General features: G+C 31.8%; 1 protein-coding gene across 3 annotated transcripts in view; it reads left to right on the top strand.

Moving 5' to 3' along the window:
* The window catches only part of LOC145284741 (extended synaptotagmin-2-like), a 153,320-nt gene that overhangs the window by 76,060 nt on the left and 59,455 nt on the right, over positions 1-17,805 (top strand). For all 3 annotated transcript variants that reach the window (XM_080133687.1, XM_080133686.1, XM_080133685.1), the window contains exons 5-13: positions 942-1,008; positions 3,337-3,426; positions 3,571-3,626; positions 3,825-3,945; positions 5,420-5,519; positions 8,061-8,131; positions 14,173-14,258; positions 14,389-14,437; positions 15,678-15,767. In XM_080133687.1, coding sequence (XP_079989813.1) covers positions 942-1,008; positions 3,337-3,426; positions 3,571-3,626; positions 3,825-3,945; positions 5,420-5,519; positions 8,061-8,131; positions 14,173-14,258; positions 14,389-14,437; positions 15,678-15,767 — 730 coding nt within the window. The remainder of the gene's footprint in view (positions 1-941; positions 1,009-3,336; positions 3,427-3,570; positions 3,627-3,824; positions 3,946-5,419; positions 5,520-8,060; positions 8,132-14,172; positions 14,259-14,388; positions 14,438-15,677; positions 15,768-17,805) is intronic.

Genomic DNA, 17,805 nt, shown 5'->3' with positions numbered 1-17,805 from the left:
GTTTTTTTTATGAAAGTTTGGCAAGTGGGGACCATAGATCGGAGCTCAAACACTTGCCATGAAAATTACAATAGAGCAGAGACAGGCTCACAATGTCTCTTCTGTTGGAGAGAGGCTGCAGAGAAAGGGCATCACTTACTAGATTTCAAAGCCAGTTTTGAACTCTGTCAAGGCAGGATAGGCTGTTTCGAGCACCTCCTGCCCAGATGTGGCTACAGCACTTGGCTCTTATATAGGTAGAAGATTGCATTTACAGTGAGATCTCTACTGGAGCGGTAGAATGATCCTACAATTTTTCCATCAATCTTGGCAATGGGTTTGATGTACATGTTCCATTTCCGATCAGAAGTGAAGATTAGTTCCAGAAGCCTGTCTAAATATGGTGCTTCCCCAAGACAAGAGCCATCTATTTCAGTTGGGGCCAGATGGGAGTCAGTGTTGATGATGGAAAGATAGAAGCTTGATTTTAGAGGTATTAACCAGCCACATCAGAAGAGAATCAGATATTGTCCTTACCTTTTAAGTGTTGTCATAGTATCATCTGCATAAATGTCTACGAATGATCTAAGGTCAGAAAGTGTTGGGTCCAGAATAGAACCTTGAGATGCCAGCACTGATTTTATGAGTTTCTGATTTCTACCTATCAATGTCTACTCTTATAAATCTATTGGAGAGAAAGGATTTAATAATTGAGAGGACATTTCCAGCTATTCCGTGGTTGAAAATCTTGTGAAGTAGACCTTTGTCATACCCCATCAAAAGCCTTTGATATATCAAGAACAATTGCTCTAGAAATGAATCCTCCATCCAGACATTGGTTAGTTTTATCTTTACAATTTTAATACGTAAAGTGACTCTTTCTATTTAACTTTTTTCTAAATCTTGTACCAATTTATAAAATGTCAACATGTATTACTTTTGTTTTATCATTTTTGTTGCAGTTACAGCAGTGATGCAGATGTTTGTATCAGTATCAAAGGAATCAATGCAGGAATTAAAGACCTTCAAGTATGAGTGGTTTTCTTTCTTTATTTTCTTTCTTTTTTTTTTCTTTCTTTTTTTTTTCTTTCTTTCTTTAAGGCTGGGTCATAGTTTAATGACATTCTATAAGAGCCACAATTTTTAGAATAGGATTTCTTACATTTGAAGCAAGTCAGCATCTCCATTAACAAGGGAAGATCTTCAATGCTATATGCCTTTCACAAGTAAGAGTAATGTTGCAGAACTCATTCTACAAACTTTCAGTCAGGCTTGCCTTCATGGGGAAGGTGAGAAAATACTTCTAAACAATGTCAACCTGATAATGTAAGATATCAAACAAAACATTTAATCACGTATATACTCTATCACTTGTCATGTATTGATATGATTTATACATACTCAATGTTGATTTATCAGTTTTCAAAATTGTTGTAGGAAGAAAAAAAAAGAATACTGACACATCTGGCTTATAGGGTGTGAAGCTTTTTTTAATTGGTTCTTGCTTTGTGCTGAGAAGATCGCCCTGTTGTGCAAAACTATAATAAATGAATAATATAATTATATGCCAACATTGGGGCTGAAACAACTGAGCGTAAGTTGTTACTAATAAAAGATCAATATTTTCAAAATGAGTAACTATCAGTATCTGTTCCTTGTAACATGGTACTTAAAAAAAATATATTGACTAGCAGGTCATATGTACCCGTGCTGCCCAGTTAAAGTATGGCACAAAGCCAGAATATGTTCAGTAAAGCCCCCTCCCCATAAAACAAATCTAACTACATGGGTCAGTCCTGGAAAGTTGCAGGCACTGGCAGCTATAAACAAAATGAAATTATCTGGCTTCTACTGTTGGGCATTTTCTGGCAGTGGTAGCTAGCAGAAGCCACTGGCTGTCATTGTCAGCACTGGGGGTGTTGGTTTGGGACCATTACTTGTGGGTGGACACTGGCTGCCTTTGCAACTGACAAGCGCTGGCAGCCATGATCAGTGTTAGCTTCGAGTGGACTGCACTGAACTGAAATTGTCGGCCAGGCATTGTTGGGCATTGGCATCCATTGACTGCTATTGGATGTTTGTGGCAAGCACTGATGGTCATTGGCAGTTAGTGATGTTTTGAGGCAGTTACTTACATTCACTTGTGTGGACACTGACTGGTTTCATGCCTGTCATTGTTGATTCCTGGTGTTTACTATCAGCCTCCATTAGATTCCATTGAAATGGAATTGTCTTCAATGGCGAGCCCTGGTGGTCATTGGTGATTATAGGCAGTGACTTGCATTTGGTCAATGTCTATCACTATCGATCATGATTAGTGTCAAGCTCCGTTGGACTGCTTTGAAATGTAATGTCTTCAATATTTGTACACTGTCGTTCATTGTATCGAATTGGCATCCAGTGATGGACACTATTGGTCACTGGCATTTATGAGTGATTTTCAAGTGGTTACTGTCACTTGACAGGAGTGGGCACTGGCTGGAACTAGCAGACAAAGTGCCTGTCTTCAGTTGTCAGGCTCGGTTATCAAGTGGTGAGAAGTGTCATCCATGGTGGTCATTGCTCTTTTAAGTTGACTACTGTCACCTCCAGGCACTGTTCAAAGCTTGAGCAAAAGGAGCACCCTATTCTAATTTCTCAGCAATCCTGAATTGCTGCATCAATGACTACTGCTACAATATCCGTTTTTACAGAATAGGTTTGAATCAACAAAACTTTTTTTAGACTAATTGTTCATCTGCATTATGTAAAATAATGGATCAAAAATGAAGAAAGTCGAATTATTAAAATGTTTGAGAGTACAGAATAATGTTAAATTGTGCAGTGTGTAAATGGGTTTCTATCTGCATGTTATAAAAACTATGGATTCATACGTGAAAAAAGAAGTCTGCAAAGTTTGAATGAGAATGTTTTATTAGATTCAAATATGATACTATGTTTATTATGTTAAAAGCAGAATAATAGAATACTTTTCTATAAAATATATATTATGTAGATTCTTTTATAAGACAGGGGTGTTCGAAATGAATGTCTGTTTAGAACACAATTGAACAATTATAATTGATTTTTGCATTTTAAACTTTAAGCGAAGCCATTATTTACATCATTTATAAAATCAATATTCTCTACAGTGCAATGTAGATTACAATGTATTGTGGTCCCTCACTGTGGAGAGGCATATGAAGCTTCCTCCTGGTATACTGCGAGGGGGGGGGGGCTATCTAGATAGGTAATCAATCAGTTTGATTTAAAAAAAATTGACACTAAAACTATAGGAGGGTGAAACATTTGTTGATCCTCATTCAATCCTGGACAACTTCAGGTTTCTCTGCTTGTAATCTACAATTTTATTTTCAGATTCGTGGCACGATTCGTGTTATATTTAAACCTCTCATGAATGTGATGCCTTTGTTTGGTGGTTTGAACGTCTTCTTCTTGAACACCCCAGTAAGTCATACTTTTTTTTTTTTTTTTTTTTTCATTTAAGAGCATTTACCATCATATGCGTTTACACATGTGTAACACATTATTTTAATTGTAATAATAAAATAGTTGTTGAATGTATTTTACAAAATTATTTTTAAATTTTAGGTGATTGACTTCAACTTGACAAGTTTGGCCAATGCTTTAGATATTCCTGGTCTCAGGTTAGTAACAATGTTGTCGCTTTAAATGTAATTTTGAAAATGTCAAAAGAAATGCTACTTATTTTATTTTTATCAATGCAATCTTAGTATTTGAAATTTTAACTTCAGCATTTGCTTTGTCATTTTTATCTTTAATAATTCATGCTAACAATTACTTTGAAAATTGCTTGTAAATTTTTATTTGTATTTTTTCTCCAGTGAAATGTTACGAACAATTGTCCAGGAACAAGTCTCTTCCATTATGGTTCTTCCACATAGAATCTCTGTGGTTCTGGCTAATAATGTTGATTCCAACAAGCTGCGCTATCCCATTCCAAAGGTCAGTTCTCTTTAAAAAAATTTTAGATTTTTAACCTTTTTATTAAAATGTTCAATATATAATAGCCAATAATGTATGTGCAGCAACAAAAAATTTCTTCTACGGCCAAATATTTAATAAAACAAAGGTTGTGACGTTGAAATTGAAAAGCTAAAGAAAAAAGTATTAGTTATTGATGGGATTTATTACCAAGTATTGAATGAAATTTACTATTCAATCAGAAACTGATGCAAGCAGACAATTGGAGATATTGTGGGTTTGTAGATACATGTTTCATCTATTGTATTGACAAGTGGTGTATTTTCTTTGTTTTCTGATAATGTTCAGTTATCAGAAGATAACTGTTTTGGGGTCTTCTCTTCAACCACTTTTGTGTATCAAGGGCTCCCTCAGATATAAGGCCACATTATCTGAACTGTACTCCAATCCTCAACTTAAGCTGTCCAATAAAATTAAAACAAATGAAATGTTTAATAGCTCAGCATCTTGCATCTTCATTGCAAGAAAATTTACTTTTATTGAAATGTTCATTGTTTCTATTCTAAGATAACTATACGATATATTTTTTTTTTGGGGGGGGGGTCCAAAGTCACATTGTTTGGTTATCTCTAAGATGTTTGCTAGCTGTGACTGTTTTCAACTTTTAATTTGAAGCTTGCATGAGAGCTGATACAGAGAGCTTGTAACAAAATACCTTGATCCCATTTTAACAGCTCCAAAAATAAGACAACTCTTTTACAGTTTGCATAACATTCTATTAATTCAACTAAGATGAATATTGTGCTTATTCTTGATGGTAGAACACTGTCTGGCCATTGCCCCTTTTCACTTATAATCTTGCTAATTATTGTACCAGCCAGAGATATCTGCCACCACCAATCTCCATCCAGTCCAAGAATATTTTGGCTGGCTATTAATAATTGACCAGCTGTATGCTTAGACCCAATCCATATCTGATTCCCTTTGCAAAAAAACTTATACACTTGAATTAATGTTTTATTTCAGAAAAGTTACAAATATATTTTTATCGCTCAGTAGCTTTCAAGATTGTTGATCAGTATCTTTTGTTTCTTTTAGAATTTAGTAATGTGTTCATTGCTATAGATATTTCTGTAGAACACTTGCAGAACATTCCTCCAGCTTGCTTTTAATTAAGCATGCTTATAGAATATTTGAATAGAAGAAAAATGTTGCAGCATTTCATCTTGCTGCTATGACAATCTCAGTTTTCAAATACGAAGTTGATGCCTACAGATCATTTAATATCTAATTTTGTAAAGGCAGTAACTTTTTTAAGTTTTGTTACTGAAAAAACTTCATTTGAAAAATTTTTTATTTGATAATGCTAATACAATATTTAAATCATAAAATGAAAAACTTTTTTATTTGCTTATTTAGCTGAAAGGTTTTAGGAAAATAGCTGAAGAAAATAAATTTTTTAAATTTTTAGATAACTATTGTTTTCATTTTGCAGGGAGTCTTAAGAATCTACATGCTTGGTGCCAATGATTTGAAAAAAGCTGATTTCGGAGTGTTGAAGAAAGCCAAATCAGACCCTTATGCTGTTATCAGAGGTATGCTGTTTTACAGTTTTCTGTCTTAAACTCTTTAATGAATCTGAAATTGATGTACAGTAAAATAGTGAGTTGCCTATGATGTTAATTAATTGGTGTCAAACTGTGTGAGCCTTAGTAGCTAAGGAAGATTAAGATATTCTTTTGCTTTATTTTCATTTCTCTAATACAGAGAAAATGAACTGAAGAATTTGCATATAGAATTATTTAATGCTTGGAATTGGTGAGACTTTATTACACTAGCAGGGCAAGAAAAAAAAAACTAAAGAAATTAATGTGAGTAACATCTTTATATTATAAATTCTTGATAATTGATCTTTGCCATTTTTGATGTCTGACAATGCTAGGTAGAATAAATGGTCCCTGTTAATTCCTACCCCCCCCCTCCATATCAACATGTTAAGATAAATAATATTAATAAAGGTAATGGTATGAAGTGACTTACCAAAAGTAATACTGTAATCTTAGTTTTTCATCCTGGGTAATGTTCAGTAAAACTGATTCATAATTTCTCTCACAATACTAGCGGGGAGGGGGGGTTGCCCGGGGGTGTGTGTGTGTGTGTTAAAAACTGTCTAACTCTGTCCTGTGGGGAGGCATTGTAAATAGGTACACAAGAAGCGAGCGAACACACACACACACACACACACACACTTTCGCTTTTATATATATATATATATATATATATATATATATATATATATATATATAGATCCCCCCCCCCTCCCTGGTTTAGCTAATATATGACGGGAGTAAATTTTCTGTAAATGCAAGCAGCGAACTTTATTTTGTAAACGAAATAAACCGGTAATTTGTTCTGTTAGTGGTCAATCTGACGAAGAAATGAAACTTTATTTGCCTCTCCCCTGGCAAGCAAAAGAACCCAAATATGTTTAATGTTATTTTTATCTGTCTGTTTTATGCGCATAAAATTCAAAGAATTAATGGCAAAAACTGGGGGAAAAAAAATGTAAGAAAAAAGGGGGGAAAAAAAAAGAAGGTAGTCCTGCATAATTGGACCCGAATTCACACGAATTTCCGTCAAGCATTGATCGTGCGAGACTGGCAATCATCATTGTCAGTTGCAGACTACCCCAAAAAAAAACAAACAAACAAATAAAACGAACTGGAAAGAATACAAATGGGGTGGGGGGGTGGGGCAGAAACTTACCATGTAAAATGCAAAAATGTTTATGGTAGTTTATTAAATTTTATTTATTTATCGTTGGTTTGATTTCTGCAATAAAAATAAATAAAACCAGAAAACTGACCGTGTATCATGAAAATATGGTTTATAGATTTTTTTTTTTATTAATGTTTGTTTGTTTTCTGCAAAAGTATTTTTTAACTGTATAATTGTTAGGTGTAAGTACAACAGTTTATGTGTTTAGTTTTTTCTTTTTTGTATTGTTTTCTTTGTGGTCGCTTTTTACTAATTGGAATGTCGTCTGATTCCATATCAATAGCGTAGTAGTAATTGGGCTAACGAAACTCCCAGAAATTCAACGTATAGAAATAAAAAAATAAGTAATCCGAAAATAAGTCAGCTCTCCCCCCTACTATCACATAAAAAATCACTGCAAACATAATTGAAGGAAAAATACACTAAATAAAATCGAGTAATCGTTTTAACATGTAAAGAACGCTCGCGGCTGACTGGTAGAGTTTGTTCTAAAACCTGGAATCCAAGGTTACTTTGTTTCGTTTAAGTAACCCCTTGACTCGCCCCCCCCAACCAAAAAAGATAAAATAAAAATACTTATAAAAAATGGCATAAGTAACCCATAGAATAGTAATCGAAAGTTGCGTTTCACCCGACAGTAAAATGCCAATCCATTTTTTGTAAGCAACTAAGAACTCGAACCGGTGTTTCCTCGTAAATTCCCCTGTGGACGTATCTGCAACGGTGTTAAGTGGTCGCGGGGGGGAGTATGAATCTAATAGAGAAAAGATTTTACCACTTCCATTGATTGTAACAGGTTTTTGCCGTGAACTATCGGCAGAAAAAATATAGGGATCTAAGATTATTGAGAAAGTGGATAGGTAATAGGCCTATAACACACCATAGATATCGTTCTGGAGTCTGTGCATAATACATTCGCATGAAATGTCTTGATTTTTAATCCTATTAAGATCAAACTCAGAGGGGAAAAATGAGTTAATTTTATTTGTATAGAGATGAAGATAAATGATATTGAACAAAGCAATAGTCCAAAAAGATAAATTAAAAATGTGAATGAGAAAAATGAAAACAAAATGAATGAAAAAGTAGATGCAAAATAAATGTATGAAAATAATGAATGATAAATGACTGAACAATAAATGAAAAAATATTTGATTAAAAACTGCATTTAAATGAAATACTAAGATATAGAAATGAATTGATTATTTCTAAATTGTTTCATATCTGTAAAAAATTAATTTCATTAATTTCTTCCAGACTGGCTTAAAAAATTACAAAAATAATAGCTGAGTATTTTGCTTTGTATTTATAAATTCTCAAACCTAATTTTTTGGAAATTTATATTTACCTTTAAATAGTTGGAGCACAAAAATTCAAAACCAAAGTTGTGTCTAATACAGTCACTCCAACATGGAATGAAGCATTTGAGGTAAGAAAGCATTAACATAAATTTCTCATTTCTTTCATTTTATATATCTTAACTATTTGTTTGTACTTGGAATATTTACTTTTATTATTAGAAACTAGCAGGACCAATGTACCAGCATTACCAGTGAAAGTATGCCACCACCACTGAGAGAGTAGGCCGGTGAACATGACAGCATAACGTCACTTCCTGATCAACTTGTAGGGATAGAAAGTTTCTGGTATTCAACCACGTGGTCATGCTAACAGGCATTATAAATATGGCTACTGATTGTGTTACCGATTGTCCATGACTACCAATATATGTGTTACCGATTGTCCATGTATGTTCTAAAGAGAAAGAACAATTCTCCATTTGGATAATAATAATTGCACGTTGGGATAATTTTAATCTAACAAAATATAGTAAGTGAACTAGTTTTGGAATTTTTATTTCTATCGGAGAAAGTCGAATATTTCATTCTATTTATTTATTTATTTATTTATTTATTTTACTGCAAAACAAACAATTTTTATATTTTTCAGTCAGTTCTTTTAATAAATAAACTTTTCACTCAGTCCAAATATTTTAAAGTTAGCATTTTTCACAGCAGTTTTTTTTTTTTTTTTTTTTTTTTTTTTTTTTAACGATCGGTGAATTTTCAATATTTTAGCACTGGGTGTAATTTATTTTTTTAATTTTTTTTTTTATAACATTTTGACTATAAGTAATTTACATGACGGGTTTGTTTTACTATACACATAGATTCAAAAAAGTTGTCAAAACAAATATATAACAAATAAATGTTATCAAAGCCAAGATAAGTTACTTTTCTACCAAACTGGATATATTTTTTAGTGTTTTTATTTAATGTAAAGTGTATATTCGACTCAAAACAGTGTTTACTGATGTATTTGAAAAATGCAAATGGTGGCATGCTTGCATGGTAAGTTTGGGAAAACAAGTTTAAACAAAAAAAATTATACAAAATACTGTTAGAAACTTTCTCAATAGGCAGAAATATATTCGGTGGGTTTCTAACATTGTGTATAATTTGTTTGTTGGAACTCATTTTCCCAAACTTAGAGTTCAATGATGAGCATGCTGACATTTTTCTTTTAAAAATATATTGATAAACATTGTATGATTTTCGAAGTGATTATACGTTTTAAAGTGGGTAAAACCGCTAAAAACCTTTCCAGATAGGTAGAAGAGTAATTTATCTTGCCTTTGATAATATTCATTTGTTATATATTTTTGACAACTTTTTCGAATCCTGTGTACAGTAATACAAACCCAAAATTTAATTTAACTTGGAAATACTATTCAAAATACACGTGTGTACACTGCACAAGCACCCTTATCATAATAATAGTAAATAATAAAAAATTGGTGTAGATGACATCGACTGGTGCCACACCAACTAGTTGTGAAGGGTCAGGGAGGATGGAAAGACTGAGGTGGGAGAGTACTAACCAAATCTTCACTGGAAGTGTGCAGTTCAAATCTGGTACTTTGGGAGGCGGTTTGTCACCCAAACCCCAAGAAACATCAATGGCCGATGCCAATAAGAAATCTGTGACAATGGCTGTTGTGATAACCTGCAGTCATCTGCACAAGTGATCAAGAGGTGGAGAACACTGGAAATCTGGGGAGACTTGTTGTCACTTGGTTTCCAGGGAACACCACAGGTTACTGCCAGTGAGTAATCACTGATGGCCTGGGAGACAACTAATACGCTACACATTTTGATGAAAAACATGGGGGAAAACTGGACATAGAAGAACAGAAAATCAAAACTTTAAATATAATTTCTGTATTTAAAGTAATAGTTATTTAAATATTTTAACATATAATCTTGTGGGCAAAATCCAGCTTCCTGACAAGGGGCACTCTGGATAGGAACAAAAATAATCTGTCATAAAAGATTTCTCCTCCACCAACCGAGGACAGAAAAAGTAAAGTGTAGCATCAAAACAGATACTACACTGTGATCTTGTTCCGAAGGACAAAAAGTATTTGTTTCTTTGTTTGTTCCCTAAATTCATAATTCGGTTTTATCAGTATTAAATTGTATGTTGCTTTAAAATTATTTAATTTTACATAGATAATATTTATGAATAAAGTTCAGTTTCAGTATTAATCGAACTGTGTTCCTTTTTCTTAAAATGTTTTATTGCTCTTTTTCAAATGGCCCTCATATAGTACTGACAGTCTGACAAATCTTATCTACATTGCCTGCAGACATTTTTCAGTTTACAGGCCTTCTTACTCTCGGTGGCCGTGAGCATGCTCTGTGGCCAAAATGAATGTATCATGGTGAAATACTAACGCATTTCATATATATTTATATATTGAATTGTTTAGCTTCCAAATAATACCATCTTGTAGATTATGATTTATTAAAAAAAAAAAAAAAGTATGGAAGGTTATAAAAAGAATATGTTGCAGAAATAAGAAAAAATAAAGGCAATATTCAAGGTTTGAAAAAAGTTAAATTGGTTGTTTCTCCCTGCCTTTCACATTCATCCTAATTTAGCAATATTTGTAGATTTTCTGGTAATCTGTAAAATACAATATCAAAACCATAATGAAAAATTTTTTTTTTTTTTTTTTTTTTTTTTTGCTTATTCAACTCGTGTAAAATTGTTGCTGACAAATAGTTTGCCATAAGTCGAACAATGCGCTGACTTGGCTGACTGGCTTTTTTTACAAGGAAGTCACCCCTTATCAAGGCTTGGAGGCCACTCGAGGATAAGGGTTATTATGTGTACAGTAATCAATGGGATAATATCATAGTAATCGCTAGTAATGGAGATCTGATAAAGTGTCTTAAGGGGGGTGGATCAACAGGAACTTGTTTATGTTGGCTGTAGAAAAGTATAACTTTTTTTGTTTTCGAAAATTGTACATGCGGTATTTGATATCATATTACCAGAAAACAATGTCACCAAATCGCATGGAAAAGAAAATAATTAACAAATACACTTTCATATTTTAATTTTTTTAAGCAGAAATATTAATATAAAAAACGCAAATATTCTGGAACTAAACTCTTCAATATATAAATATATATGAAATGCGATGGTTTGAAACATCACCAATATACACATAGTGTGCTTAATGATAAAAAGAACTCCAAACTAATTTTGTTAATGAAAGAGATTCTTATAGTGTATAGCTTGTTCTAAACTTTTTATAAGAAAGCAAGTAAACAGGTTATATAACGTTTTAATGATTTTTCTCTTGTAAATTTTGATCTTACATGCCTGAAATGAACTATGTATTAAATGAACTTGATGTTGGGGGTAATAATGTCTGTTAGTGATGCCATATTGTAATGTTAGTAAGTGTTAATTTATAAAGGGAAGAACTGCATTCTGAAATATGAGAATTTTCAGAACTCAACCAATCAGGATGGACGGACTTTGATGAGGGAGCCTTTATTATTATGAATCAGAAAGCGTTGCAGTGGTAAGATAAAATATTTAGAGAGAAAAATAGGTACTCCTTCCTCTAGAGATGTGATGGTATTGCTTATAGGATGCAATGTAATATTTTAATATCACGACTGAGTGTGTTTAAAATGGCGTTTGAAAGCTATATAAGATAGTGGCTATTAGCCTAGATGTATTGAATTTGTATGTGGTATTCGTTGTTGCAAACCTACAATATTTTGGTCCAGAGGGGAATTTCTGCGGTAATTTTATTATATAGGAGATTAATTTTCTATAAATACTATTGTGGCATATGTTCTTCAGAATTGCCTGATCTATTCCATGCTTCCTTTGTTCCAACTTGTTTGACTTATTGGTCCTGTGGTCTCCATCAATTCACTGTTTTGATACTGTTGTCATATTTGGGCTGGTAAATCTGTCCCACTTGAGGATTTGTGATAAGGATCAGCAACGTACCTGTAATTTGATTGGTCTCACTCTGTCCTTTTCTCTGTTACTTCTTTCTCACAGACGTGCTATTACTAGTCTCAGTCTTTTCTAAAAATATTATGGTATGTGTGCTTCAGAATTGCCTGATCTATTTCCTGCTTCCTTTGTTCCAGCTTATTTGACTCGTTGGTCTAGTGGTCTCCATCAATTCACTGTTTTGATACTTCATTGTAATGCAGCTTTCTATTGCTATTTAATTGCTTCCCCATGAGAGCAATGTGTGACACAAGGTCGTTTTTAATGCGAGGGAAAACCAGCAAACAGTTCCAAAATTGCAGACTTGAACTGCCTCTTTTTAAGACTTAAGACCAATAGGCATCTCCTGTCTCTGATAATCATCTTACATCAAGTGGCTTCATACTTTGGAACTATTTTCATGAAAAAAAATCTTTTAAATCTGTACATTAGAAACCAAGCTTTCAAGCATCATCATAATCTACACAAAATCTATATCGGTTCACTTGTCTATCACTCCCATATATATGATGTAAAATGGTGGCTAAGAATCAATTTGGAAGATAGGAAGCATATCTAGTGTCTGTTGGTATGAGTAGAGAATAGAGAAGCTTGAAGATGGCAATTTGGTAGAATCAACAATATTTAAAGTTTTCATTAAACAGAATAGGAATCGGAAATTGCTAACTTGAATATAGAAGATTGAGGTCCATTTCATCCTGCCACATCATGGCAAGAGATGAGCTTTTTAGCCTTAAGTTTCCACGTCTGTGCATGAGCTGCTGATGTCTGTATCAAATAGTCTGAATGGAAATAGGTAAAGGTGATTATTTGCACTGTTCCAAACGCCTACAGCATTGCTGCAGAAGTCTGCTCTGATTGCGTATTTATAATTACACAAACTTGGAAATGTTTGTGTTAGCCAACTAAAGCACATACTATACAAGAAATTCAGATCTACTTTTTTTGTATTTACATGCAATCCTATAACTGCTATAACTACATGGCCACTAATCTCAAAATTCAATATATTCACTTCAGTCCAACCATATGTTGATCTTAACTGTTCAAACTGAAAAGAAAAACTGCCTTTTTTTAAATAGGGTCAGCAGAATCTCTCAGAAAAGAGATTTTAACTTGTCTATCAGCGTTGGTTGAAGTGATGCATGCCTATTTTATTTTAATGTTAACAAAGTTAATATTGCCTTCATGTTCTACCACAAAACACATTCACAATTATTGCTTGTACAACGACTCCTCCCAAAATAAGTATAACATCTCCCATATCTCACATAACACAGTGGATGAATTTCATTTTTGTTATTTTCCAATTTAGAACTTTCAGGTGGGTAATGAACATAGTTGATGAAACAATTTAAAACTACCCCCTCCCTCAAAAACATCTAAAACATTTCATACAAACTTGTATTCAAACTGAATAGTGAAAACTCTTCGCAATTGTACTAGATGCAATTAACAGTAAACCATTAACTAGTCACCCATTTTGATCCAGAAAATATTCTCTCAAACATCCAAAAAATGTGGAATGAAATGCTACTTGTAAAGGTTGATGTCACCAAGCCTTAATATTTTTATAGAAACAAAACATAAAGTCTGAATTTTAAAAATATCAAAGTGTCTATGATGTCGGAAAGATTGCAACAAGGAAAAATGGAGAACTAGTAGACCTCTATATTTAATACTCCTAACTAAAGATGGATACAAAATAAGAATAGATCAGTATATAATGTACCTCCTTCAATGTTCCAGTTGTAAAATGTCTAGATTGCAGAAGCAAGCAAATATGTGGAAAATGATGTACAAGAGAACAATATTTATTTTTCATTTTTTTATTTTATTTTATTTTTTTTAGTATAATGGAAGTGTTGCAGTCAATTGTGAACATCTATTGACATATGCTATTCTTCCTCCTAGGAAGATAGTATCGTGACAACAGAATAAATATTACAATAGCCCCAACTCCGAATTAAGCATGAAAAAATAGTACGATTAATAGAGTATAGTTTTGGCTTAAGAGATGCCAAATCTCCATTAATGTTACAAACTATGTAATATTTTAACTTTTTCTAAATTAAATCTAAAACTAGAATATTGTATAATTATTTGAAGTTAAAAAGACTGTTTTTTATCTTATCTTTATAGGCAATTATTGATGAGAAAAGCGGTCAGTTTATGGATATTGAAGTGTTTGATGAAGATCCTGGTAGTAAAGATGATGAACTTGGAAAGTTGGTTGTTTTACTTTTTAAATTTGTTTTGAATTGAAACTTGTTTAAAATTGCTTCCTAATTCCTCTTGTCAAGAGCTTTCAGATTTTAACTTGAATGTTTTTGATTTCTTCTTTTTTTTTTATTTCAGTGTTAGCCTTGAACTTGAACCAGTATCTAAAAAAGGAATGATAGACTCTGTATGTTGCATTATATTTTTAACTGTTTCTCATTGGAAAATAATTTATTCAACATAAGATGTTCATAAAATGTTTAGAACATACAGTCGATATCCATTTAAATAAATTGGTTCACAAAATAATTGATATGAAGAAAACATGTAAATTTTATTTTTGAGGAATAGGGATTTGTCCCTCAGATTTAGGTTTAGTGGTACAGTCAAGGAAAGCCATTTAGGTGGGATTGTCATTTGAAAGTTAGTGGTAGAGTAATTACTTAATTACTAACTTTTCAGCCAAATGTCAAAAGAATTTGGAGGACTAATTTTTTGGCAAGAATGATCAGGAAATAAAAAATCATTTTGCATTAAATTTGTATAAAAAATATTAGATTCTAATTTTTTTTTTTTCTGCCAAGATTTTTAGGTCTTGACACTTGGTCACCTAAAAGTAGAATCCTATTTTTTATTTATTTTTTTTTAAATTGGCGGCTAGAAAGTAATTTCTGACTAGAATTAATGTTTGAAAGTCAAATCTAAAAGCCAAAGGAGCCATTATTTTATAAAAGAACCACAAATTGTATTAATCTTAAATTCACTGAAATGGAAACATTTTCTTGGATAGCATATTAAAAATTGCTACTACAAAAAAATAAAGGAACATATAATCCTAATTTTGGTGCATAAAAAAGGGTAAAAGTATTCATTTACTTATCAGATGTAATCATGTTGAAGGATGATTTTCTTTGGCAAAGAAAAGGGTTTTGTACCTCCACCAGGATTAAGGGTTCCTAATTGTTTTCCAAATTTCATGACAAAATTGCATATAGGGGCATGGTAATGACTGTTTAAAAAGCATTCACATTCTTCCCAAAATTTGTGAAAATGACCTGTTAGCAATGTTAATATTTTTTTATTCTTCAGATATATTATTTATTGATCCATTTTCCCAACAATATAGTGATATTTTAAGAATTTTAGTTTTAAAAATATGACTATTTTTTAATTTTATTTTTAATTTAATTTTTTTTTTTTTAGTAGAATCCACTTAAAATAAATTAGATTATAACATGTATGCATATTTCCATTTAAATTTTTTTTTTCTTCTCTAAAACCACGTTATTAGATGTGAGTATTTGACATTGTAGTACATCATTAAGTTAAAATTTGTGGTTTATATTTAATTCTATTGGAAGTTATTGTATTTTGAAGTTGCATTTTATTCTAAATAAAGGTTGATTGAATTTCACTATTTTCTATAGTGGTTGCCTTTAGAAGATGTGAAGAAAGGAATGGTTCATATCAAACTTGTCTGGCTGCATCTTTGCAATGATATCTTGGAACTTGACAGAGTGAGTGACTTTATCTCAAATTGTTTTCTTTTTATAAGATGCTGTTTAAATGTTCAAATCATTTGATATTTCAGATTTGAGAAATATGTGAAAGGATTGAGAACATTTGAAAGAATAAACTAAGGTTGATTGTAAATATACAAATGTTGACAAAGATCACAAAATCTAAACACAAAATTGCCTGCGAGAACTTTACTTGCCTTGGTTTTGTTAAATGCTTTTGTAAACATTTTGTAATGGCTGCTAGTTGTCTTAATTCAAAATCCTAATCCAAAATTTCTTATTGGTGATTGTTTCTAATCAAGTAATGATAGCTCTTGATCAAAGTTACTAGATGCACAAGTTTTTATGCATATTTATGCATTCAAATGAAATGTATTTTAAAATATGTAATTTTAGGTTGGTTTGTTAATTTATTAGGACTGTTAGAAATATACACTATTTTATAATTTCTGGAAATTGGCTAATTAAATATAAAATGTATTAAAAGTAAAATTGTCATAACTTCATAGATTTTTGATTATGAATTTTCAAGGCAAGAAATTGTTAATGTTTCTTTAATAGTTTTTTCTTTAGTCTCAAGTCTTGTTACAACAGTTTGCCAGTATATTCAACAAAAAAACCTAATCAAACCTCATTAGAAATTTTCTTATTAAATAGTGAGAACTGAATCATTTAAACTCTTAGAAAATAGAAATTTTAATTGGTTTGATTTGTGAATTTTGTTATACATGAATAAAAGAAATAATCTCCATATATAAAATGACTGCAGAAATTCCCCTCTGGACCAAAGTATTGTTGGTTGGCAACAACAGATGCCACATACAAATTCAATATATCTAGGCTAATAGCCACTATCTTATGTAGCTTTCAAATGCCATTTTAAACACTCGGTCATGATATTAAAATATTAAATTGCATCTTATGAGTAACACCATCACAATTGCAACATCTTTATAGGAAGGAGTCCTTATTTTTCTCTAAATATTTTATCCTACTACTACTACCAGTTGTTGTCATGGAACGAATTCTACACATTCCACAGATTCTGTGATTACACCGAATGTAACTTGCTCATAGATACATGGACCTAACATAATCTTTCCAATTTCCGATTCATAAATAATAAAAGTTCTCTTGCCAAGGTCGGTCTATTCTGATTGGCTGAGCTCTGAAAATTCTCATTTTGGAATCCAATTCTTCCCTTTACAAACGTTTACTAACATTAAAATATGGTGTCACTAATAGACACATTATGACATCTTCGTCAAAACAAATATTTGCAATCAAGTTTACGAACCAACACATTTCATATATTGAAGAATTTAGCTCCCAAATATTTACATCTTTTACATTTTTTTTTTTTTTTACATAGACGTCACCACTTATCAATATTAAGATTTCTCTAGAAAACAAACAAAAAAAAACAAATTAAAAATCTACAGAACTTTTTTTTATAAGTTATCTTTTCCTTCCTCAAATAGTTTAGTCTGAATTTTTGTTGACTTACAAACCAAAAACTTTTGACGGTAGTCTGTCACTTTTGTTTCACTTGTATTACATTTCATTTAAAGCTGGCAGATTTGCTGTTTAGTTCTACAAATATCTTTGAACCATGTAATCACTAAAAGAAACTCTTTCAGTCAACACCGGTACCTCGCTTAATGTAAACAAGTTTTTTTTACATTTATGAAATTAACAATATGGTTATATTAGAAATGTTTCACAAATATTAAATGGGTAAAATTTAATCACGTGATTAGAGAAAATGTTATGATTAAAATTTAATTTAAATTAGCCATGTGGTCACTTTCTTGTAAATTATTCTTCAAAAAATGGATATTAACAGCAAATTGACCATTGTGGATCATGTTTTTACTATTCAGGAAATTAAAGAATTTAAATGGAATTTGACTTGTTTGTTCAGTCACTGAGATTGAAAGGAAAGTGTTTCTGTGATCATCATATGCACCCAAGAACATTTGCTGTAAAAGCAATAGAACACATTAATTTTAAGTGTAAAATTAAACTAAAATTT

This window comes from Euprymna scolopes, chromosome 9 (assembly GCF_053919585.1).
Source record: "Euprymna scolopes isolate OS-2025 chromosome 9, ASM5391958v1, whole genome shotgun sequence".
Taxonomy (NCBI): Eukaryota; Metazoa; Mollusca; class Cephalopoda; order Sepiida; family Sepiolidae; genus Euprymna; species Euprymna scolopes.
Note: the sequence above shows the minus strand (reverse complement) of the source record. Positions and strands in the feature narration are given on the sequence as shown.